Raw genomic sequence first — 27390 nt, 5'->3', positions numbered from 1 at the left:
ACCTGTGTGAAACAGCATTTTCAAGAAATGTGCCCCCCCCCCCCCCCCAAAGAAATCAAGTAAGCTTAATGCAAAGAATGACATGAGCATATAGTTTTCCAAAACTGTACCTAACTTCAATCCCCTTATGGCGAGTAAGCATGCCCACCTATTATATGAGTTAAGCACAACATAAATTGTTTCCTAAAATACAGTGAATTTAATTTAATTTAATATTCTGCACATATAGTTGTAAATTAAAAGTATATACTTGCTTATGAAACATGCATTTTCATTTTGAGGGTTCCACAAATATATTTTATTACCAAAATAAATTCACAATAGCGAGGGTTGAGAATGACTTCCCAAGAAAATCATCTGAAAATCCAAAAGAATCAGGAAGGGCTGAAATCAAATAGCTTAAATCGGGTTCCCTGTTTATGCAGTAATTTGCATAAAAGTGCCAGAAATAATGCAGAAATTTTCCTACAGGTCATTAATTTTTTTTGTTGAGATAAAGATAACACTAAATATATGAATAATACACAAAACCAAATTCAAGCAACAAAGTTAGAATATAACTTCATGTAATGAATTACTTTGAAAATTATTTGGTTAATTTATCATATATGTGCACCCAGGAATTTTGTGAATTAGGCAAAGGAAAGGAAGATGAGAGTGAATGAAGAATTTGTAGTAATAATGGATTTTGTTAATACTATCTTCATTTTACTTGTACCAGTTGCAATGGTCACACAACAGAAAGTTCAACCTCAAAACCTAGCATAGGTAAAAGAGAATCTTTCAAGAATTTGTTATGCAGCAAAATTTCACAACAAACCATTCATTGATAAAGGTTTTATTGATAATTTTAATTTACATAGATAGCCTTACACTTACTAGTATGTACAACACAGTGTTATTACAAATGTACACCTATTACATGTAGAAAGATGAGACCACATAACTTGCCAACTAATAAATGGCAAGGGCAAAGACTCTGGCCTCACCAGCACTGCACCATCAGCTTGTGGCTCACCTTGACTGAAATAAATACTGCAGAATCTGTTCAACGTGTGTAGTAGACTCGATAGTACAATGTCTTGGAACGCCACAAAGAGTACGAGTTGTCAAACTTGAGGAGGTACACACCTTGTCCTGGATACACATGACTCCCTGCATATACTTCCTCCTGGCAATCTCGTCGGTACACTGGCACAATGACTGACAGCGGAGGACGGTTGCTCAGGTCTGTTGCCTTTGTGCCTGCCAGCCCACTGCCTCCCTCTAAATCCTCTCCTGAAAGTTCCGCAACATCATAAATTCATAAAGGATCCCCACATAACAGTGTCCTAACTGAGTCACTACCTGAAAACTTTACACCTGACCTTAGGTATTACAGACTTTGGATCATAGCATCTTAAATACCTATAATTACAATACAATGACCTGATCATAAGAGTCCAATTTTACAGATTTAGAGCATGATAAAGGCTCAAGGAAAGCAAATATCACAATCTGCCATTGCTGAACATTGCTTCAACATGGGACACCTCATATAGCTCGGGGATCCTTCTATCCCCTCCACAAAAACCGGCTACATGGATTGGATAATCAGGGAAGTCATCGAGATCGAATTACATCCTGATAACTTCAACAGGGAAGATGGACTTCACCTGAGCCGGTCATGGAAGCCTCTTATTAAAACTCTTCGAGGGCTCTGAGAGCGCCAGAACCAACCAGACCACTAACTTGGCCCTTTTCAGGGCCCCGATCACATTCAACCAAACTCCCGATGTCCCACCCGATGCACTTCCCGAGCCCCCCTCCCTCTCTTTCCTTTCTCTCCCTTTCTCAAACTCGCCCATGCTCTCCTATTGGTCCACTCCCACGCCTGCTCTCATTGGCTCGGGGCAGGCTCCTATAAACCTAGCCCCACACACCCTATTGGCATATTCATCGCCCTGATGACGGAGGCAGTATGACCTCTGAAATGTTGGTTAACATCGACCAGACTACACAGCGCAACAACCCAGAAGACGGAAATCTTCATACTCACCGCTGTAAAAACCCCAAATCTTACAAGTATCACACCATTAACCAACAATCTATTCTACTCAATATTAATATAATTCAAATGTCAGAGTCTACATAAATGAATCTTCTTTACTGTAAAATTTAATGTCAGAAATTCTTAAAATGTTGAAGACTTTAGGGCAGTTCTAACACTTCCTTCAGGCTTCCCGATTCCTAGTCAAAACATCTGGAAACTTTTTTGTTTTTAGTATTTTAAACTTCTGCTCCTATGCATGTTACATAGAGCTTCTACTATAGAAGTTACTGCAGAGTATCTGGTTTGATCTAAGTTTTCACAACGGTGAGTACGAAAACAGCAATCTTCTGTGATGTAGTCTGGTAAAAGTTTACCAATGTTTCAAAGGTCCTTATTCCCTCCATTATCAGTGTGATAAATATGCCATATGTACAGAATCAGTTTGAGACATAGGAAACAAGAAATCTTTGCGGTGCAGCAAATAGATCAATGGACATAAGTGCAGGTGCACGCAGCTTTAAAGATGGAGGCAACAAGGAACTCTTAAACACTCATAAACTTCTATCAGACTGCACAGTGCTACAACCAAAGAGATAGCAATCCTTGTCTAAAGTTTATTTCAATGCAGGTGCTACTTCAAAATATCTAATGATAAATGGAAAACAACTTTTCAGACAGAAACAAAATACGGCCCATACCATCGTCGTCATCGTCATCATCGTCGTCGTCATCTTCATCCTCGCTCTCTGAGATGTGTACCGACACTTGGCTACTTGCAGACGTGGTCCATTCAAAGTACACTCCAAAACCAATATCATAGCTGTCAGTGGCAAATTCCCAGAACAGACACGTGCCATCCTCATGTGTTGGTACTCGAACCTTTAACAGAGCACAGACAGAATTGTTCTGAACTTCCTCGGCAGATCCTAGTAAAGAAATTTCCACTTCCTCAGTCTTGGAGCATAATATGTTTTTATCATAATTTTATGACACTTTTTAAACTACAATAGTTAATATGGCATCAAATGATAGAATGATTATGAATGAGCACTAATGGATATTATCTCTTTTAAGGTAGCACTGGAAGCAGTTAGAAATTATGGGCACTAACCCAATACTTGCTTTGAGAAATGTCCACATTGGATACAACTTGTTTCAATTTCTTCACAGTTTTCACACTTGTATTTAGTGTTGACACTGAAAGCCCTTAATGTGATGCCAGTTCAATATGTGTTCTAATCAATATGCACATCAACTTGTGCTAAAATATCTATCTCATCACTTGGCAAAAGTGATAAAATACTTATTGTATCACTTAGTGTAAGTGATATACATTTTCCTTTGTTATCCACATTTCACCATTCTGCTATGAAATTCAACTAAATTTCGAAGTGCATGTTCTATTAATGCAGTCATGCATCAGCCAATTGAAAGTATGAATTCAGCTATCAGACACAACAAATCCCAACTGCTGAATTAAGAATTCTGAGAAGTTGACTATGAAACATAAAATCAGGCAAATTTCCTTACTCTGGACTAAAAAAATTGAAGTGCAAATGTGAAGAAAACATAAAGTTGCAGGAATATAAAATCAGTTTAAATTTGACATTATTCATATGGCCACTTGGCTGGGACATTAGTAAAAGTATGCAAAACTACATAAAACAAAAGACGGGTTAATGAAATCAAAGTTTCACTGCATTATCATAAGGACTTCCAACCAAATTTCTGTACGCATTTCTCATCTCCCCATATGGCTTACACGTTCCCCTCGTCTTACAGTTCTTGATTTGATCACTGTAATAACATTAGGTGAGAAGAACAGATTATGGAAGTTTTAATTATGTAATTTCCTCAATCTAAAAATACTCTCTTCAGAACTTTGCTTGAACACCACCAACCTCTGTTCTAACCTTAGAATGAAAGATTAAATTTCATACCTACGCAAAGTAATGGGTGAAATTATAATTTTAATTCCTATGCTGTTAGAGAGGGCATGGGAAGATACGATATTCTGAAGAATATACAGTGAAACCTCGATGCATCGTTTTCGGCGGGGGTGGGAAATAAAAACGATGAATGCGGGAAAACGATAGATGCGGGAAAGCATTAAAAATTTTAAAAAAAACAATGTTTCTCTTTCAAAGTTACTTCTTTTTACCAAAAAAGTCTTTAATGGACAACTGGTTTGTCGAAACTTTACGTTTTAGGCCAAACAGAGCCCTTTCCACGTTCAAAATGTTTTCTTCGTCACGTTCACTAATATTATGCGCATAAAAGAACGACTTCACTTTTGCCAATGCAGCGTGTGCTTCGGCAAAACTCGGCAAAGTTCGGGCTCGCATTCGTCGTTTCTCCCTCTTCCTCACCGCTCCCTCAACCTTCGCGGACTATAACAGGAAAAATGGAAGTACTATTACTGCCGAACTCAACGAAACGTAGCTGTAGAAGACACGATATGAACCAGAAGAATGAAAAAGTTTCGCTCGCCTTTCCTTTGTACTTATAATAAAAGCATTTGTGAAGAAATTCACACTGCACATGCCATCTGGCATCGCTGGAACGAAATATGAGTGCACCATAATTAAAATCGTAAAATTTCTGACAATGAGCACCGCCATTCACTCCAACTATCACCCCTGCACCGCTGACCCTCATTCCAAAAGAATGTGCTGGTTGGGCGACATAACAGGTTACCGCTACTGTGTATTCCAAAAACATTATGCGTCTTTCGGTATTAATTTATCTCAAAACTCAGCATTTTAAATTCTCAGAAACGATCATTGCGGGAAAATTGTGGGCCGGGACTAAGATTTTTGAACGATCGATGCGATAAAACGATAGTTCGAGGAACGATAGAAGCGGGAAAATGTAACATTATTTTATATGGGATGTATTCGGGACCGAACAAAACGGACGATGCATCCGGGAAAACGATAGTTCCGGGAACGATGGATAGAGGTTTCACTGTAATTTCATCATGTGTACCACTTTATACACCAATGTAATTTTAAATTAAATGCATAGTTTTAACTAATACATAAGACCTACAAATACAACATAGATTTTTCAACTATGTCCTGAGGAATTTCTTGGTAAGCTTATGATGATATTTATAATCACGCAAACAATTCCACAAAGTTGTGAAGATAAAAACTGACCGTGACCGTCTCGCCATGTCCCACTTTGATGACGGCATCTCCACCCTCTTCCCGGACAGAATCCTTGAACTCCTTAATATCCTTGCGAGTCCACATGGAAGCTGCAGAAATTGTGGGGAATTCACCTGCATTACAAAACATAACACTCCAGATCATACATAACAGCCTGTGCCACAATAATGTTTCAATCATAAGGTTAATAACTAACTTGCAAATAAACCAAACAATAAATCCATCAGATAAATATCTGTAATAATAATAATAATCTGTGGCGTAACAGCCCTCTGAGAGCCAAAGCCGACTAGCTTGACTGCTGGCCTCACGTTCACATGCCAACGCAGAGGTGAACGATCATCCAACCAGATATAGGGTGACGTGTGGTCAGCATGACTAATCTCCAGTCATTGCTAGTTTTCATGACAGGATTACGCTACCCATTGTAGCTCCCCAATTTCCTCATGATGCTGGGTTGGCACCGGTCGAAAATTACAAGTCCAAACATAAGACCTGTAGTCAATTTTTTAGTGTCAGATGAACCAAATAATCTTATACATTCAAATCGTCATTTGTAATATTTTCATTACTAAAATGTTTGTTATTAATATTTTCATTTCTGAATAACTTTCATTGACTGTTTATTAAAACAAATAGGAGTTTATAATAATAACTGTCAAGTACCTCAGATGTGGACAGGTATCACGTCATCACTCTGAAGAAAACATTTGTCAAGTTCTACGAAATCTGCCTGAAACACCTGTCACTTTAATGAATATCAAATTAAATGTTTCAAGCAATAAATGTTACTGTTCAGGTAAAGCATCAGCCTAGATGGTTACTGACTTTGGATTTTGTTATCGAGTAAAAACGCACGAACTGTTTGAAATATGGCAATAAAAATCTGATCTGATATTCAATATTATACAACAACCAAAATAATTTTACCAATGACCTTGAGAAAGTCTAACAGTAAGAAGTGCCATACACTTCGATTTAGTTCGAGTGCAGTTGTGTGAGAACTAAAGAATGGTTGCACAGACCTCATTTTCAAAAAACATGTACGACAGACGCTTGTAACTACCTTGTGTGCCATCTTCCTCACTCTCCATATCTCTCTCCAGAGCATCTACCCCTCCATTACTCAGCAGATGGGCTGTTTCATCCATTGGGCCCTCAACAGTCGAAAATTGTTGCAGCTTTTGTTTGCAACACTGCTGTTGGTACAACTGCTGCATATACTGATGGTAATGCTGTTCCTGTAGTTGCCGGATCAATACTCCTTGCTGTGAGAGTAATAAGCATAATTTTAACATAAACTTGGTTAATGATAATAAGCTGTTGTTTACAGATCTAAATACCGTTAAAAGTTTTAATGTAATCACACAAACTAAATCAAATCAGAATATGTCAAACGATAAAGAGATGAAATGAGAATTTTAATCTCCATTTACTGTCAAACATGGTAAACCAGAATAAAATGAATAATCTCAAGATGGTTCTTAGCACAATTTATTCTAAGGGTGGGAGCAGAATAGACCAAAATGCTACGGCATGCAGGAATGCAACGGGTGCTGAACCTTCGGAATTAGTTTTAGTGTGCAACTCCTTTACCAAAGTTTGGTACAACCTGTTTAGTCAGAACTGCATACCTGCTCAGGGTTGCCTGGGTACTGATGCTCTGCATACAACTTGAACTGGTGGTAGGTCTGTTGATTCAAAGCCTCCTGAATCTGTCTCCTGTAATGTGTGTTTAAATGTTCCTACTCAGAATTATGGAGTAATAAGGCAATCAACATGCATCTCACACTCAAGGACTCCCTCCACAGGGTGTCCCACAGATTGCTGCTTACCTTCATCACAAAGATAAACTTCAGCAACTTCCTTCAATGATATAAACTTGTTCATCTCTAATCTTCTGGGTTTCATTAACAACACTACATCAACTACTGGGGCCATGCAGCATCAATGATATGAATGGTTATAATCAGACACCATGACAAGAGATTCTGATTGCTTGATTAACTTTTTTATCATACAGTGGGGTAGCTCAATCAGCACAGTGACTGACTATGGATTGGACGACCAGGGTTCAATCCCCAGCAGGGACAGCCAACATGGAGTGGCCAACCAGCTTGGGGGCTGATCAGGGGGCTAACAATTTCCCATCATAAAAAACTGCATGTTACACAATTTTAAATAGGGCCTCAGTCTTGAGCAGTTTCTTTGGAATAACCAAGCAAAAGAAAATGGTCATGAGATGTGAAACTTGGAAAAGTCAAGAGTCTCTATAAGCCAAGTTCTTTCAAATCAAGAAATTTAGCAAAATATAGATTTAGTGTGAGGTGGGGAACCCAGTAAGTATACGACTGGCTATGGGCTGTGCGATCAGGGTTCATTCCCTGACAGAGGCAAAGGATTTTCTTCTAAGCCTCTGTGTCCAAACCGACGCTGTGGCCCACCCAGTCTCCTGTCCTGCCCTGGTTGGGGAGTGATGCTGACCATTCACCCCTTTATACAGCCGAGGATGAGAATGAGTTGGAGCTATACCTCTTCTCCACTAAGTGCCAACATTGGCATGTAACAGAATAGTAAAAAAAAGTTGGAATTAGTGAGAGAACATTCCACAAGCCCATACATTGTTACAATGCAAAAGTCCATCACACACTGTCACCACTATGAGACCACCAAATCTCATATAATCATCAACTTACAAGTTCTGTATGAAATGATATGTTTTATTGTTGTTCTTTCTTGGCTCTACAACCCAGTTGTGGGTTTTCGCCCCCTCTTCCTTTTCGGAGGTTTCATGGTCTTGAAGTGTACATTTGAGAGTAGTGAGTGACCAGCCCACTGACTCTGCATAATTTCTACTCAATCCTGATTTGACTTCCAGAGCCATCTAGCAGTGAATCAGGAGACATGGGTGAGAAATGGCTGCTGAATTTTGCTTACAAAACATCTCATTCGTGCTTGTAAGGTTATTTTACATGCCGTAAATCTACAACATGGGACATCCAGCTTTACTTCCCCTCCGAAGGAAGTCATGCTACAGATTTTATCACCCTTAAAAATCCATCGACCTCAGCCGAGTTTGAACCCGTGAACCTTGGGTCCGGTGGCAAGCACGCTAACTACTAATCCACCGAGGGTGACTTGTAAATTTTATTAAAACCTACAAACATGAGAACAGAAAAAAAACTGTGGTGTTATACCTGACAGCTTTCAGATAGTGGAAATCTAGACAAAGCAAATACTAGATACAGAAACATATTTATATATTATTCAATTTCTAACTCATAATTCCTGTTAACCTCTTTGCATAAATGGAAATATTTGAAGTAGACTGGGTGGGCATCACAAAGTCTGCTCTGAACTTCTTCCTACAATAATATTAGTTAAAGTATACAGAATAAGCACAAATTATCTTGCATTCAGTTACTCTGATAAAAGATTTCTCATCAATATGACAGCTGATTGTTGTTCACATTTATCAAGTACAAATGAAGCTAAACAGCAGCCAAACTTCATGTGTACGACTGCCATTACTTACCTCTGAGCCTCCTGCTTGGCACGGTCCTCCTCCTCACGCTGGCGCTCCTCCTCTTCCAGCCTCAGTCGTGCTGCCTCTTCTTGGCGAGCTGCTTCTTCCTCACGACTGCAACATCACCAAAATACAGAATAAAAATCCTCCAAGTACAGCTTTACGATTCAGCAACCAGTAATTTAAGAATCTTGTTTTAAGAAAGTGTTCTAATGTATTTACACTACTTATCAACATGCCAAAGTTGTACTAGCAAAGTTAAAACAAATAGTTTGGTTCATATTTGGAAACAATTTTATTTTTCACCAACAAATATAAATTCAAACAGGTTAAATTAATTCAATTTACTTCACACCAGGCTTCTATTTATACTCATATTTATGAGACACCTAACATTCATCACCATGCTTACAAATGCCCTGCGCTGCATCAGTTCTCTTGAAGCTAATATGAATAAACAAAATACAATTCTGTAACAAGTTTGGCAGAAGACTGTATCTTCTGGATACGTGCTAAAGAGGTTCAAATGCATGGTCAATGCGTTATAAAGTTGTTTCATCCTCCAAGAACATTACGTAAGACACAACTGATATAACCTCAGATAACATAAAGATACTCCCAACAGAAAAGTACAAAGTTAACTTAGAGGACATAACATGAAACTGGGGACATACTGTGATTGGGAGCAATATTGAAGTTCAAGCAATGGCAAACATTACCACTTAATGTTGTTTATCAACTTCTCTTCCATATGCGGTCAGTAGCTGTAAACACATTAACAGTTCTGGAAGGCTAACAAGAGGTGGTCCAGTAAGCTGTCATGTTGGGCATGAGGATCACAACACTAAAATCTAGCACTGCACAAAATGTGACAACCATCATGGGACTTGGACATGACCTATGACGTGGGGGAAAAAAAGACACAATTCAAACTGCTAGTCACAAAATCACAAGAGTCCATAGGTAAGACCTGAAATAGATTGGGGATTAATATCAAAACAGGTCCTGAAGAAGTAGGATGTGAGACTGGACTGAACTGATTCAAGGGTTTAATATGGCATCTTTGCAACCACAGTAATAAACCTCTGGATTCCTTAAAAGCAGCAAATTTCTGGCTGTGTAACTATAAACACTTCAAAGAAGGATTTGAACCTTAAAATTATTTAAAGAATGATAGCCAGCGAAGAAAACACGAAATTTTAAAAGAGCCTCTGAAAGACAGAGAAGCCAGAAACTACTATTTAAGACAGCTATTGGTTTCAATATATGTACACAAAAAACATGAATTCAAAACTGAAAGGGGATCAAGGCAGGGACTCTACAGAAGAGCCTATTGTCTATCTACTAGAAAGAAGGCTTAATGGTCAAAGGGCTATTCTGGAAATGGATATAAAAGAAAAATTTTCAACATCCTACACAAATCTGCAGAAGCGTGTGAATGAGAATGAGGCACTGTACATTAAACCAGTTCACATTCCCACAAACTGTTTCTGCAATATAATATTTACATCTTTCATAATCTTCCAAGATTCCTCACCAAAAATCTAGATGCATTTCAAAGTATGGAGCTACACCTCCACTCCCATTCCCCCATACAGCTGCATGGTATGGTGCTTAATTAAGCAGGGACAATACCTTACTTTACTTGTATCTTGTTTCCTCCAAGAGACATCTTATTCTAACCCCTCTTCCTCCTAAGACATGTGTCGTCATCCCACAATCAAGCCATTTCATCTATTTCTGTCTTTAACACAGTTCCTCCTCCTCAATTTCTTCCACTGTTCTTCCTTCCTTCTGTTGTTCTCATCGTGATTTTGGTCTCTTATTAGCATATTCCTTTTAAGTAGAATTTAAGGTTCTCACAGTGGCAAGTATGAAGACGGCCATCTTCTGGATTGTAGGGCCATACAGCATGGTAGACGTTTACTGATGTTTCAGAAGTAATTGCTGCCTCCATCATTAGAGTGATTGCCCTGATAATGGAGACAGAATGTACCACTACAACATCGGTAAATATCTACCAGACTATACGGCGCTACACCCAAAAGACAGCCATCTTTGTACTCACTGCTCTGAGAACCTCAAATCCTTCTTGGTGATTCTCTCTTCATTCAATTTTAAAACATATGCATACCACTTACATCTGTAATTTGTTAATTTGCTTTCCAAGTTGTTTATCCTTAAATATTCTATATATTTTTTTAATTTCTTATTGTCTACCTTTTGGATTTTCCTTTTACACTCAAAAAATTTCATCTCAGTTGTCATCCCTGTCCAAGTTTCTGCTTCATGCATTAATATGGGCATGTAGTATTTTTTAAATAGCAACATTTTTCCTTTCATACAAGAATATGGTCCAGATAGGTCAAAACCTCTCTTGAAATTTTGCTCAGTTACACAGCCATCTTGTAATGACTGTACATAAAATTCCATCTGCAAGTGTGCAAAATGTATGCTTTATTACGCAATGTACAGTACAGATTCATGCCACCGTACATGCACATGATGGCAGTGTGCTCTGAAATTATGAGTATAATAATTACTAGAAGGGTTCTTTACACGAATAAAATTTCTGTTAAGGTTTTTACCTGCTCGACTGGACCATTCGCTTGTTAGACGTTTCCTATTGCCAGGGCATGTATCTAACTAACTGGTAAAATATTCCCAAGGGTTTTATTTAATGATTACCGTACTTTATCTTTTCAATGCCCCCCCTTTCCATCTTTCTTTCATAAGAATAAATTTAAATTTAATCTAATATTTTTACACACTGTAACAATGCTATGAAATTAATTCTCTGACATGTTTTTAGCTACAAAATACACACATAATTACTTTTCTCTCAATTTATAAACTTGACAATAACAGATAAAAAGCTGTTACTCACGCAACTCTTTTACGTTCCTCCACATCCCACTTGTGTGCCTCCACAAAATGTCTGAACATTGGACACAGCTTGTCGAGCAACTCGACAAAGCCTGCCATTGCTTCATACTGATTTGCGCCACCCAACGCCTGCCATGCCAGACTGCAGAAAACACAACCTTATCAACATTTAAAGATGAACATATAATAGCCCAGAACTACACAAAATGAAATTATTTTTTATTTAGTGTTCTGTCTGACGACAGGTCCATATGAGCAGGATCCTTCCATCCTTTTCTCGGACTGGGACCTGTTCATATACGTTCTTGGCAGATGATCCAGAAGTGGTTTGCCATTGCTTTCTTCTGTGTGTGAATGGAGTAATTGTTGGGATGCCACGGAGAAACCGGGGAAGCCCCGGAGGAAAACTCGGTGTTGCCTAGACCACGGCCTTGCCCAACACAAGTTATAAATTCGGGCACCGCCGGGAATTGAACCCGAGACCCCAGGATTACAAGGCCAGCGTTCTAACCGCTAGACTCTATTAGTAGAAAATAAATACTCCAACTTTGAAATCATGTACGAGTATGTAGGATTTCATATAATGTTAGATCTATTGAGACTTCCTTACATGGCTTCAGTAAAGGAATAATCAAACATGTCAAAGTTAAGTGACACAAACATACCGCCTGTCTCGCCCAATCACATCCAGAACTCCTAAAGGGGGCAGAGTGTCTGGGTTGAACTTGCCATGGCTTACTTGACATATGTAGGCTACAAGTTTTAATTTGTCTTCATATGATAGATGAACAGCTTTCCCTTCTTTCTCTGCAAACAAACAAGTTCTAAATTGAGAAAAAGAAAAATCACAAAAACCACTCATGCACTGGGTGCATATCACCATTCTGTTTTAAAGGAATGTAACAATATCCAGCAAAAAGTGACTCTTATTCATATCTCATTTACAGCTGATTCCATGAGCCCAATGCTAACCGTATGTACCACATTCTCTATTAATAGCCCTACATTTTGTACTTACAGATTTTGTAAGATTATCACTGTAAACAGGAATCATCTCTTTAAACAGCATTAACAAGATGATCTTTGTAATGGAGAAGTCTCATCTTTTCTTGGGGCATAAACTAAATTCTTAAATATTATTTAGATGTGCTTTGGTTTAATTAGTGATAGTGTGGTTCTCTATTCCAATTTATTTTGCTTGCAAACTATACAAAATTACAAATACAGGAAACAAAACTTGGAAAGAGATCTGGAGTTAAGTAGGTTAGAATTATTTTTTGGCATGGAATTCTTAACTCATGCACTAAAGAACGAATGTTTTGTACCACACCTCCTACTTAAAGGCAGAAAGTGGATTTTGATTAACTTAGGTTCTCAACATGTATTTCTCTCCCATTTTCCATGGTTTGATTAATGACATTTTGTTGGTGAGAAAGCTCTCAAAATTTCCAGTGCTTGAAGTACAGATACAAAATGTCTTACCTTCTCATATTTCAAAGTGCCTGGCTAGGCCTTTCCCCTCCAAAATTCTGCATGCATCTCTTTCCTCTCCCATACATTAAACACGTAACCTTCAATACACTTCAACCACTTATTAATCGCAATACTAAATCACCACCGTCTAAACCAACCTTCCTTCCAATGCCAGATATCTTTAAACATTCAATTAAATTAGGCAGGTGAGGAAGTAATACCTTCTCCGTTTCTCAAAACAAAATGTAACTTTGCAGCAACCCAAGTTTGTCCGTTACAGAATGTGTCCTGTTCCAAACTGTCCTCTTTTCTTGAATAAACCAAATTACATTTTATACAAGTGACACAAACATGCACAACTACTCACCAGTTTTATTAGCATAACCATTCATCACAGGAGTTCCTGCAGAACATGCCCTGCAAAGTGTGCTAACAATCGTTACCGGGCCTAACCAACATCTTTTGGAAATGAATATACAATCCATTGCATCAGGCATAAAAGTGAATTACCTACCTTTATAAAATCTTAAGGCGAGACGATACAAATCTTTCAACCTAAATCCCCATTTCTGAATTGACTCTTCGTTCTCCTTATTAAAATCTCCTTCTATGTTTGAATGGTTTAAACTATCCTCTGAACCAATACTCAATCGATCTCCGTTATAATAAACTCGACACGCTTCTCTATCAGCCGCCATTGTCATACACGTCTACCGGTTTTCATTGAAGTACTAATTTAATAAACGAAAGATGATGCACTAATTATATCATGTGCTATTCACTTAACAATTTAACGAATTTTTAAATTCGGTGTTTCGAATTAATCCATATAGGAACTCCCAATTAAATTTAAATACTTAAATTTTCGAACACAATGGTGCAGACAAGAGAAGATTTCTGCTTTGAAGGGGGGGGGGGGGGGTGAATACGCCCATAAAATAAGAAACTGTACACGTGTGCATGTATTGCATATTCGTACGTAGTCTTTGTTTCTTATGAAGTCGAATTATTTCATTCAATTATGCATTATTTAGAATATGTGGCTTTTCGATATGCACGGATCTATGGAATGTAAATAAATTCTATTCTATTCTATTCTGTTGCCACTCGACTTACTGGTAGAAATTATGATAAATACTTTAATAGGCTTCTTTTTCTTTTTCACCTTTTACCATCTGCCGTGTTTTGTTTCACAATTAATTCTATATGCATACTGTACGGCTCCTTGGGCAGAGGATCCGAACATTGCAAGGCCCCTGCATAACAGGAGAAAACAACAAAGAAAAACATTGGTGTCTATCCATCCCATAAGTGATATTCAAACCCATGATCCATGTTTAAGCAGTCAAAAACAGTACATACCTTAAACAAAATGACCATTGTACTAGCTTTATTATTCACACTGCAGTATTTAAAGGAAAATAGACATTACAAGTTCTCCTCAGGGCATCTTTGTCATTACTCGTGAAAGCATCAAAGTCATTTTTATGTAGTATCTTGTAACACCAAAGTATTTCAAGATAACATCTTCAAATCACACAGAATACAAAGTTCTGCCTTCAACTTTACTGACATCAGGATGTCACAGTTAACCTTTAAAGGCCCAGCATGACTTTTAAAACAGCATTGGTATTCCTGGTTGGCCCACCATGGACTTTAGGACATAGCACACATCACACAATGTAACATGGATTTGTGATCATTGCATTATGTTCTAATCCATTTAAAAATTTTCAGTGTACTCTAGAAGGACAATCACATAACCTTCATAGTTTTTCTTGTCAAAAAGGCCCTTTCCTTTCTTTTATAAATATTTATATTACAGCCTCCCTTACCAAGTAACAGCTAAGATTTGTAAGTGGGAATTACCTCCTTATTTTTGGCTGTAAGGCATTTCAATAATTTGATCTGAAAGGGCACAACTGAACTACTGATTTCACACTGATATATGGTCCTGAAACCTTTTGCTGTATTTAGTTTATTTTTATGCTGATTAAAACAAAGAGTGCAGTTCCAAAGATCCATATGTGTATGCTTCATTCAGGGATTTTATGCAATTAAATACTTTTGTAATTTTCTTGTACAATATTGGGGTTTCACTGAAGCAATAAATTCTAGAAGGGTTTGTCATTTACTGGCATGCTAATATATGCCAACTCTGATGTAATTGTTAATTTCAATCTACCTTTATCATGGGTATTGTCTACTGTTCAGAATGAGTTGCAGATGATAGTATGTGGACAGAAGTAATAGTAGTAGACAGGTATAAGGACTTACAGAACCCAGTGGTCTATGAAAGCTGAGAAGTGTATGTACACAAATTTGCAACACTTCCCACTCCCACCAATGATCTCTACAACAGGAAAATTGTTTTTGTAACAATGTTTGACATAACAGAAGGAAAACCCCAAAATTTTGGCCCTAGGACCCTGAAAAGAAAGAAATGGGATTGTGTTTATTACAGTAATATCGCAGCAGTGTGCTGGAAAGAAAAGAGAGGCAATTACAGCCATAGCCAACAGGAGTTTGGTGTGAATAATGCTCTGAAAAACAAAGTAGTGCAAACTACATGAGCTCTGTGGATACAAGTGAGAGGATGGGCAAGAGGTCCAGCATAAGTCACAGAACTTCAACTGAACAAAAAAAACTTTTATTTTGTTGTCATAAATTACTTTATAATACAGAAGCCACATGAACTGAAATGATCCACTTCCAATTCAAGAAACAATCTGTTTGTGACCTATTCCTTGCAGCGGAAAAGGGAACACAATGACAGCTATATGAGCCAGACCTGGTACCGAGTAATGAACATGTTATCCAATCGGAAAGCTGGGCTAAAAACAGTGAGAACATCACTCTAAATACCAGGCCCAATTGGATAGCGTGCAGCCAATAACACGAAACTGGGTCAGGCAGACAATGAGCACAGACAGGATCTCCCACAACTACAGTACCCTGAGGATGAGGACAAAGATGGTTCTCAAAACTTTATTTTCTTCATTAAGACATCTTACACGGCTGGTAGCCTGATAAGAATTTATTATAAAGTAAACTTTTGTGTATAATGTGTATTTTAATTTATTGCTGTACGTGGGTTTTTAATAAAGATATATTTTTTCACAGCAACACCTACACAGTATCCCGTAACTACAGGATTTAAATTGGGGCAGCAGGAGATATAGGGATTCAAAAGCCTCGTACTTTTAGAAATGGCAATTGCATAAAATGTTTTTTCTTCGAGACACACTACAATCCTTCACAAAAGTATGCACACTTATTTATATCACTTAAACAGAACAGGATTATGTGGAAGTAATGATAAAGCCTGACTAATGTTTTAAATGATTTTCCTGTCTCTCCAGGTAAATGGCGAGATATTACTTTCAAACAGATCATAACTGGCAATTTCCAGATCTTACAGTTTATGATAATCTTTCAATATAATTTGACACTACATAATCATTGTATTCGAAACAGTGCCCCTAAACAGCCTAAGATTCTCTAACACAGAACAAAGTTACTCCAGAGAGTAGAGCCCATGAGAAACTGTTCATCACTCAGCTAGTTAAGGTATGAAATTCACCTGAATTTATGGAACCTGAAAGTTCATTACCATTTTCAAAAAACCAACCATCAAACCTTGAACATTCACAAAAATATGAAGGGTTTGAGATTTTCACGACAGTGAGTATGAAGATGACAGTCTACTTTCCACAAAAGTATGATTAAATTTTGTGTACATACAGCAAGAAGTAAGCAAATTATAATAATACTTTCCAATAAACACACATTAGCACATTAGGTCACATTTTAGTCTAAAGATGATTCACACTTATTTGAAGAGCCTTACAGCCATAAGGCAGCCCTCTAAGTTGAGAAAACCAGGAATTTCCTAACTTTACCCATGGTATCGGCTATACAATTTTTGGGTATTCACTATTCATATTCCGTTCTAGCGTTTCTTGGCTGTAAACAAAATCATAGCGACTTGTGTGGAGCACGTGAGATAACAACAAGGCAGGGCATCAGCCCTTCACAATGTAAAGTGAGCAGAAGCTGGCTGTATCACTTTACGAAGAGGAAAGAACTATCACTTAGAAGACAAACATCGCTAAGCCAGAGAATGCCAAAAGATTATGTTTCACAAATTTTTAATCGGACAGAGAAAAAACAATAGCTACTTGTTATCACAAATATCCAATGCAGCTCAAAATCCTTCGTACTTCTACACGCAAAGAAACATGACGTCAAAGGGAAAGGGGAAAAGAGCTTAAATATCTGCAGGAGTGGAAAAGCAGCGTTGTACTGTGATGTTCACAATAACTGACAACCATCTCCGATTGTGTGGGACAGTTTTGCGGGCATGACATGAAGAGAATCCTTATAGAAATGAAAACTGATCTGGCAGTCATTCCTGGAGGGTTAACGTTGATAATAGGAAATGCATTTCGTTGTTAAAGGCACATAATTTTTCCTTGCATAAATCACACACTTCAAAAAACTACAGAAAATATGTGCAAGAATTACACAAATATGGTATTCCCCAGAAGGAAAATAAAAGAAGAATTTTCAAATATAAATATATAGAATAAACCCAGTAAAATATTTCACATTATGTACAATTTGAGAAATAACGAGACTGCTGGCATCCAGACTCATAGTGAAGGTCATAGGCTTACTTCACCATTTCTTGGTAAATAAAAGGGCATAGATGGTTTTTATGAAACACTGAAATAAGGACATGAAGAACCTAATTCAGTCTGCAATACTACATAAGTGAGGTGGAATCCTCATCAGAATGACTTAAAATGGTGCTGTGGGCGTCCTGACTGCATCCTTGTTGCACCTTGACGGCTATGGTATATGGGTTGCTGGCAGTAACTGGTACCACCACTCCTTCAGGCTGAACAACAAAGAAAATTTACCCAGGATAATGGCAAAGTGAAGAAATTACAATAACATTATCCATCACCTTAATATAAGGAGGGGACATACAACTAGTTCTATCAATTGGGCCCAACAGAGTAGGTTTTACCTGAGGATGGAGACTCGTCTCCAAAAAAATCACATTTTAACTATATTGAGATGATGGATGATGCTCAGGAAGTTTGTTATTTTAATAATACATGATCACCACAAACCTACAGATTAAATGAAAAATTAGATCTTAAACTGTATAACCCTGGTACAGGGATATTTCTAGACAGCTTGATGTTTAACGCATAATATATTTTGTCCACTGACAGAATGTTCAAACAATCCACAGACTTTTCACTACTGCTGTATCTCTCACACTAAGTCTCTATTTACATGTACATTTCCAGTCACCCAAAACAACAACTTCCTATAACAAAAGTCTTCCTGTTTTAAGTTCTTTCTCAATTTTAGGACACAGTCACAGGAGAATTATCACATACCTGCACCTACCTGAAAAAAATCATTGTCAAACACCATTGCTGCACATTAAAACAATGGTTTCAGCTATTTCCGAATAATTGCAAATTTCTTCATAAGACTTCCCACGCACAGTACCTCCCAAACCTCCCCACCTTAGATAGTGAGGTGGACACAAAAATTTATCTTACATACCTTCCAGGACATTTCAGGTACCTAGGAAGGAATGTGCAAATGGGGACTAAGTGATTCAGAAGGTGGTGCAGATTTGAAGCAGTGAACTGAAACAGAGGAAATAAGACAGCGTGGGTGGAAAGGTACTGTCTATGAATACATTCACAAGGATAGAGCCAGGGCATCGAGAATGTTGAATGTCATAGGGTATCATACCAGCATCTACATGGAGGGACTGAGGACAACTACAAAAGAACTCAGGACAGACAGTTTCCAGGCAGAGGTTTGAAACTGGAACTTCCAAAATATGACATTTGAGTGTTAATCACTTGGCTGTGACATTCAGTCACGTTACTGTCACGAAGACTCCATGCTAATGAAGAGACTAAGGACATAATATGAGAATCCTACCTTATTGCTGACTTTTGACTTTTCTTCGAGGGCCAATAAATGTATGTGTTCATTGACTTGGATGGAGGCACCATCACTCATCAATCGTAGCAGCACACGCGCAATGTTCCGAGCATCATCAAGCCCACAATGCGGCCGCCCCTCAAAATTAAGTTCCAGGTGTTCAAGCATCAGCTTCAAACTGAACTGAAAAGAAAAGTAAGAATGAGACAAGAAGAATAACACAAGATGCCACAAAATTTCCTTTAACTACCAATATGCTTCTAGGTTAGAAGAAAAAGCAACCTGTTTAGAAATTGCAGCAACCAATAATGCAAAAGAAACAGAAACACTTGAATAAACACCTTCCACAATATTAGGTAAACAGTCAGTCAGTCTCTCTTTCTCTATGGTGCAAGGTATTCTTTGGAAAGTCGATTGATATTCAGCTTGTCAAAGAATAACCTACTTTCTTTATGGAACCCGAAGGTTCATAACCATGTTCACAAAAGCCCACTACTGAAATCTCTCCTGAGCTAGCTTCATCCAGTTGGCTCCGTCCATTCCTATCTCTGTAAGGTCCATCTTAATGTTATTCTCCCACCCATGCCTACATCATTCCAGCAGTCTCCTCCCCTCAGGCCTCCCAATCAATACCCTGTAAACACCCCTCCCCCATTATGCAATTTTCTCCATGATCCGTCTTCCTCTCTTTTAGGTTCAAATATCTTCCTCAACACTCCGTTCTCAAAAACCCTCAATCTATGCTCCTCCCTCAAAGTGAGAGACCAAGTTTCGCAATACAGCACAACTGGCAAAATCACACTTTTGTATATTTTAATCTTTAGTTTTTTGATAAGAGATGGGAGGACAAAAGTTTTTGGACTGAATAATAGCAAGCATTACCTGAATTTAAACTGCTCTTGATTTTGTCATTCTAGCCCTTTTAAAAGACTTTCTGTGTTTGCTTATATAGTATTTATATTATCGCCAACAGACTGACATCAACAGCTGATGTGTTCCATTCAATTCCAAACCACCCTGATTTTCCTAAACCTTCCTGATAGCATATTCTAAGCAAAACTGAAAAGCAGGGGCGAAAGAGTATCTCCCTGTCTCGGGCCATTCTAAATAGGATACGTATCAGACAAATGTCTGCCTACACAAACTTGGCTACAGGTTTCACTTAAACACATTTTACTTAGCCTGACTGGCATCTTAGGTAAACCAAATTCAAGCGAAATGCTGGAAAGAGCTTACAAAATGAGAAATTCCTGCAAGTAGAACAGAACTGACATGAAAAATGGGAGTGCTCATGACAAAACTACATACGGCACTGTCTAGTCCACACTGGGCAATACATGTCATGGAGCATGGATATTCAGTCCCACGTGTTAACCTTGGAAACAGAGGGGTGAGCCATCTTCTTCTTTGATACGCCGTCCCCTTTACAGGAGGTTGGCGACATTTTATGAAAAGGATCCTTCCATCCTTTTCTCGGACTGGGACCTGTTCATATATGTTTTTTAGGCAGGTGATACAGAAGTGGTTTGCCGTTGCCTTCTTCTGTGTGTGAATGGAGTAATTGTTGAGATGTCACGGAGAAACCGGGGAAGCCCCGGAGGAAAACTCTGTGTTGTCTAGACCACGGCCTTGCCCAACACGTTATAAATTCGGGCACCGCCGGGAATCGAACCTAGGACCCCAGGATTACAAGGCCACCATGGCGGTCAGTGAGCCATCACATTTCTATTAATTTACTCCTATAAAAAACAACTAAGTACTTGATAATTAAACCGATGAAAATAAATAAAGGAAAGAATATTTTGTCAAGCCTGGCAGTTTTCATCCAAGTAACGTTTACTGTAAACCACAGCAGTGGGACTACATAATACACACCCTCCTGCACTTGTAGAAGTTACTGAATGTCTTCCTGACGTTGATCCATTTCTTTGCAAACTGTGGATATGCAAGCCTGGAGATCTGTGAACATTACCCAAATTAAGCGATTAATACTGCTGCATCAGAAGTCTAATCACGGCATTTTGCATTCTGATACACTGCGCAAGTTAAATTAAACACAAGCCTATCTGTAATCACCTAGTTCTTGTATGACAATGGCAACTGTATACTTCAAATACTCGTTTCATCTAATGCAATAAAATTCAAATCTGTACTGAACTTGATAGATATTTAAGACTTTCTGTAAATTCATTTATGTCTTCAAATGAAAGTCCTTATAGTCATCACCACAGCAACATTAATAATTGACAATGCACAAAGAAGAAACAGCAATGACCAGCAACATGATCAGGGTTTTCTCATTAACTGTGAGAAATTGCTACAAAATTATCTTATATTCCCAAATCTTACTAATTTGAAAAGTTCCCCAGCTGCGATTAATTAGAGTTCTTCCATGTGTCTCCTGGGAAGTGCATTATATTAGATCATGACCACATTTCCCAGGTTCACAATATCATGATACCTTGCACTGTCCATACATGAAGCGCCCCATGTCCCAAGGCCCATCAGTCACGATAGTGAACTTGTGTTTTGAGCCCAATTTGTGTTTGGCAAGCCAGGCCTCAAAGTCTTTCAGCACCTGTGGGAAGGTGTCAGCAGCATCTACCTCCTCCTGACTGATACCTGTGAGCTCCATGCAGAACCCAGAGAGTGTTGGGTTGACTAGAGGCCGGCAGTATGCCTGGAAGTGGTCTACCACCTGTTGCTGCTCTGTGCTGACGAGCACTGCCGGGAACTCAATGATCTCATGCCTGGGGAGATAACTCAAAATTTAGTACATCCAGTATTATGAATTGTCAAAATTCTCCATTTTATTCTCTCAGATTGGGTTATAATGTTGGTAATTATCTTCTACAGGATGGTAGAAAAAGCAATTCATACTTTACTTGTTTGTTTAGACAAGAGTTGTATGTTTTGTTACAACTATTATAACAACAACTCTGTACAGCAATGACCTTCTTGAGAAGCTGACTGCATGCTTGTCTAGTCAAGAAATTCAATGTATCTTACAAAACCCAAATGTTTGTAGTACAGTGTGTCCACAAAGTCCCTTTGGGGTTTTGAAAAATTGTGGCGCGCAAACAAATTGAGCTAGCCACATGCAGTTTGCGGCAGATTACAGTGAAACTCGGGAAGTTTTTTACTGACCTCAGTAGACCTCGATGTGGGCTCCCTTGGTAGCACAGCGAACGTCCAGACGATATTCGAGCTCAGCGGACATGCTCCACAGAACATGGCAAGAGGTCGAATATCGTCTGGACGTTCGCTGTGCTACCAAGGGAGCCCACATCGAGGTCTACTGAAGTCAGTAAAAAACTTCCAGAGTTTCACTGTAATCTGCTGCAAACCGCATGTGGCTAGCTCAATTTGTTTGCGCGCCACAATTTTTCAAAACCCCGAAGGGATTTTGTGGACACACTGTATTAATTTTATTAGAATATCACTTTTCAAAGTAACAGCTTTCCTTTATGACCGTATCTCGCATAACCAGTCAAGAATGCTCCAAAAGACTTAAGAGTTCTTATTTTTTATAATGGTGGATGAAATGTGTGTTGTTAGAAATGACTAATAATGCTTTTCTAGAGCATGCAAGTAGACAAGTATATAGAATCAAAGCACAAATAATCATATTCTTGAGATTCAGTAAGTTCACGCTTCTCAACATATTCAGGAAATGTGTGTACCTTAATAACATCTGAAAACTTTACTTTCAAATCAAATGTTCTTAAGAATTAATTTTAGATTAGACATAAATCAGCAATTCTGACTATGTAGTTTATATTGTTTATATGGCTTGAATTTTATGAAAATATGAAAAACTCATTTCTGTCATGGAATAGTCCATTTTCATCAAAGTCACCAATATTAAATCTCAAATGAAACTCTGTTCATCCCTCTCATATCCATGAGATTACTCAATGACGAGGGGCAAATTTGATAAGCCTGTCACCTTGAACACACAAATTTTTGTCCAAAGAAACTTGAAAAGAGTCCTCCCAATTATTGCTCTACGAACATGTAAATTTTAAGATATGCCATAAAAATATACATTTGTGCTCTTAGGAGAAAAAGTCTGATACTAGAACAGACAAATAAATGGAAGAATGCACATCAGTTTTGTATCCTGAGTTGCTATGTCAAAATAACCACTAAAAGAAGGTACAACGAGACCATATTCACCAGTTTCAGTCAGGCCAGATCAAATAGAAAATTAATTTAATACAAATCTATGCAAGTCTGAATTTGAAGTAAGTTTTAACACATATTTTGCAATGCATTTCAAGTCCTTAGAATTTTGTTATGAGGTATACGAATAACAGTATAGACAGTGAACTGGGAATTCATTTCAACATGTTCTTTCGTCTCTTTGTCTCTCCTGCTCATGGTGTTCCATATATTATATAACAAACAACCAAATCTTACGGGTAATCCGGAACATTAACCCCTTCACACGTTGCCTCAAAGTCAACAATCACATAGTAAGGTAAAAGCTTGACGGCTGTAGGCAGGTTGGCACTTTTTAGCTTCTGCTTCTTGTAATAGTTTTTGAGTCGTGTTTTCAAAACATCACAGTTGCCCTCTGAGCTCAACTTCAGTCTTTTAAGCCTTGACACTATTGCAACCTTGCTCATTTGGTTAATGCGCCCATTCAACCTGGACAGTTCCTTGTAAACAGAGTCACTGTATTGAGAACTCTCTCCCTTGCACTGGAAACAGAACATAGTCTACATTAAACTTTCTAGTGTGATTAATTCTGAGTAACATGTAAGAGGGTGAGGACTGCCCACTCTCACTTGAGGCTGTCGCTTTAATTCCAATATTATCATCTCCAGCATTTCCTTACTTCTTAGATCAGGTCACGACTGTGTATGTTAGGTCTTGCATTCAATCTAGAAGTAAATCATTCACTGTTATTCTAATCTGATGATTTTGGTGGTCACCGAGGCCATCCCGTTCTATGCTGGCACCTCTATATGTCATTTAAAAGATTTCACTCAAACATACGTGTTAATTATGCATATGGATATGTTATCAAAGCTCAGTTCTTAACTAAGCAGAGACAGAACTTTACTTTAACTGTAACTAGAAACATCATAACTGAGAACATTGCCCATTTACCTCAGCACTTTTACATTCAGATACTGTACCCTTCATATGCTGAAGAATTTTGAAAAAATTCTAAACTCTTAGCAAACTATTTCAATACTTCTTAACAACTATAGAATGAATGAACAATAATACTATAACTATAACAACAGAAGATGCAACAAAGTACCTTACTTAAGCAATCTGTAAAAGCCTTCCAAACATAAATCTTATGCCCACAACAGTAGTGTTAGTGTAATATCATGTGTTATTTCTAAAGCGTTTGCATGTGTAAATCATAAATTATTATTGTCAGAACTATATTTTTATGGAATAAAATATAGCTGGTCAGTGGTTTAAATCATACCTTAATGACAGAATGAAACAAGTAGAAATAAAATCACCAGATTCAAATAATGGCACCTATTCAAATTAGGGCATTATAAAACATGGACTTCCTCAAGGTTCAGTACTTGGCCCTGTGCCCCAACCATTAACCATCAATCTAAACCCATACTTTTTCTGGATGGTACTAAAATTATTATTTCACATCCAAAAACTGCTTCAAAATTTTCATTAATGACATCTTTGATTGACTGAACAAATTAATTACAGCACATTAAATTCTGACAAAACAAATTTCATGAAATTTTGTACAACCAACTAAAATTGTTAACCTAAGTATACAGTATGAGGATAAAACAATTGAAGAAGCAAAAACAAGTAAACTTCTTGGCCTACAAATTAACAATAACTTAAATTGGAAAACACATATTCAATACATTATGCCTAAACGAAGATCAGCTTCCTTTACTATTAGAACTATAACATCACTAAAACAAAATAAACTTTAAAATTAGTCTACTTTGTTTACATCCATTCGATTATGTCATATGGAATTATTTTCTGGGGAAACTCGACAGCAAAATACTTTTTTACATTAGAATAATGATAGACACTGAAAGAAGAGTATAATGTAGGGAGAATTAAGAAATACAATATTCTTTCACTCGCCAGAAAATGTCTGTTCTCATTAACATCATCTATATTTGACAACATAGAGAAATGTAAAACTCAAATATCCACAATGTGAGTACAAGATACAGATATAACCTTCATATGCCAAACCCTAACCTCAGTAAATACCAGAAAGGAGTATGCTATACTGCACATACGCTTTTCAATAGTCTTCCCCTCTATAAAAAGTTAGAATCACAATATAAATAAGTTTAAACCAGCATTAAAAAAGTATATCTTATCTCATCCTCCATAGCACAATTAATCTTCAACCAAAAATTCTCAGCAATTATAAATTCGTGTAAGCAATAGTGGTGATGCTTTCTTGTGTAATTATTTTTACGGTAATACTGTAATAAGCTGCAAATTACTGTCATAACTATGTAACTTATGTTTGCATTAGATACGACTATCGTATTTGTGCTATGTCGTTTGATATCCTTGGCTTAGGGCTATGAAGGATCTATGGAATGTAAAATCTATTCAATTTTATTCCCAAGCAAATATATCACGGACGATTACTACCGAATACCTTCCGACAACTTTCAACGTTATATACACTTAACATTCTTGACATACCGTACCTCTTCATCCAAAGAAGGCATTTCCCCCATCACAGCCATGAACAAAAGTACATTTAGAAATGCATTAAAGAACTCGATTGAACGACGATTAACAAAATTTTAACATTCAATTTCTTATTATTACGAGATGTGATAATACAACAGCAATAGCAAGCAGGTTTTGTTTGATAGCAAAGTCAACTGTCATTACACATGTGTTTCCTTGCGTCCATGTTAGAGCGCAGTATGAGTACTATTATCATCACAGATTACTATACTAGTCTGTTTCTGAGTTAATCTTTATCACAATTTATCTATTAAATAGAAGCGTCAGATAAACAGACCTTCAGCTCTCTTGTAACCATAACATCGCAACGCTGGTTATTATATACCGTTTTCCTAATTTATTAACTTCTGTCCAACTCCCGAATTTCAGTCATGCACAGAATCATGCTGACATGGATCAACCTCCGACCACCAACGCTTGTTATCTTGTCAGCGTGAAGTTTTACAATTTTTAATATATTATGCAATTTACAACTCTAATCCACTTGATGTGCAGAATATCGAAGTGTTTCCTATTTTACCACTGATAGAGCAATATTTTTAGTTAATCATTAGTCTAAACTAGATTTCAGAATATATTTTTAAACTGTACTTAACTGATAAAGTTTCGGCACCAAAAATGAAAGTTTTTCTTGTCTTCTTCTTCTTCTTCTACCTAATCAAGGTAGGCCTCCATAGACCTGCGCCGTCGACCTACGTCTCTGCGTACAGTCTATAAAATAATGCTTGCCATGGATATCGTGGAAGTAACAACCCGAGTACAAGTTCTTTACATTTCTTTCGATATTGTTCTATTTCTTCGACAATATTAATTTCTCCTAATTGTGTTCATAAATCTATCTATCCCAGTCACTCCATATAGGGATCTCACGAAAGTCTTTTGAGCGGCTTTTAATCGTTGTTTATCTCGTGATCTTAACGTCCATATTTCGGTGACATGTTTAAGATCTGGTTTTGTCATTATGTTGTGTAATCTTTGTTTTATATCTTTCCTCATACTGGTTCCAAAATGTATTTTAATACATCCATCCATTCAATTTGTTTCTGTTGGAGATATTTTTAGCAAATCTGCATTCATTTCTATCGTCGATATTTTACAACCCAAATACTTAAAATTTTGTACTTGTTCACTGCTCTCTTCATCGAAACTATTCCTACTCCAAAACACCAGACTCAGTGACGAGTTACTAAATGATGACCTGGGACTATACAATAGCATATTCCGCAGTTTTGGTTGGTCCAGAGGTTTTCTAACCCTTTATAGTCCCATCAGCTGTAGTCGAATGAAATGTGGGCGTGACAATGTACGATGTAGTCAGAAGGATGGAGAAGGAAGTGAATGTGGCCTATATCAAGGTTCAAAGTATTATCACAGAGTTCGCTTAGCGGCGCTAAGGGAAACCATACCACCCCCCACCCCCTCTACCTCAGCAGTAGGTTTACCTTGACTTGATGTTATTTGGACGCTACATCAGGGGTGATCAACTTTTCAGGCAGGCGAGTTACATTGAAAGATAGTATGTGCTACATGAGCCGGATAATTCAAATATCTCCGCCATAACCAACAGAAAACATAATAAAAATTGA

General features: G+C 37.6%; 2 protein-coding genes across 8 annotated transcripts; both read right to left on the bottom strand.

The window, feature by feature from the left end:
* Positions 1-822: 822 nt before the first annotated feature.
* LOC110837760 (Golgi resident protein GCP60) lies at positions 823-13980 on the bottom strand. 2 transcript variants are annotated; one of them, XM_022080240.2, is made up of 9 exons: positions 13605-13980; positions 12283-12424; positions 11619-11759; positions 8741-8845; positions 6840-6927; positions 6272-6473; positions 5194-5318; positions 2731-2911; positions 823-1278 (listed from the first exon to the last, which is right to left on the bottom strand). In XM_022080240.2, the coding sequence occupies exons 1-9, from the start codon at positions 13792-13794 to the stop codon at positions 1049-1051; spliced, it is 1404 nt and encodes a 467-aa protein (XP_021935932.1). In that variant the 5' UTR covers positions 13795-13980; the 3' UTR covers positions 823-1048. The 2 variants fall into 2 exon arrangements, with proteins under 2 accessions (XP_021935932.1, XP_021935933.1); XM_022080241.2 differs by lacking the exon at positions 13605-13980 and adding an exon at positions 13458-13497.
* Positions 13981-15724: 1744 nt separating this feature from the next.
* LOC110837764 (3'-5' exoribonuclease 1) lies at positions 15725-26466 on the bottom strand. Of its 6 annotated transcripts, none has more exons than XM_022080250.2 (6): positions 26401-26466; positions 23495-23778; positions 21534-21822; positions 20948-21031; positions 19070-19255; positions 15725-17993 (listed from the first exon to the last, which is right to left on the bottom strand). In XM_022080250.2, the coding sequence occupies exons 2-6, from the start codon at positions 23701-23703 to the stop codon at positions 17859-17861; spliced, it is 903 nt and encodes a 300-aa protein (XP_021935942.2). In that variant the 5' UTR covers positions 23704-23778; positions 26401-26466; the 3' UTR covers positions 15725-17858. The 6 variants fall into 6 exon arrangements, with proteins under 6 accessions (XP_021935942.2, XP_021935941.2, XP_021935937.2 ...); XM_022080249.2 differs by lacking the exon at positions 26401-26466 and adding an exon at positions 26082-26303; XM_022080245.2 differs by lacking the exon at positions 26401-26466 and adding an exon at positions 25759-26012.
* Between the last annotated feature and the right edge of the window lie 924 nt (positions 26467-27390).

Source organism: Zootermopsis nevadensis, unplaced genomic scaffold (genome assembly GCF_977971745.1).
Source record: "Zootermopsis nevadensis isolate Lab colony 2312 unplaced genomic scaffold, Znev_1.0 Znev_ptg000022l, whole genome shotgun sequence".
In the NCBI taxonomy this organism is placed as follows: Eukaryota; Metazoa; Arthropoda; class Insecta; order Blattodea; family Termopsidae; genus Zootermopsis; species Zootermopsis nevadensis.
This window is presented reverse-complemented; position numbering and strand designations above follow the sequence as displayed.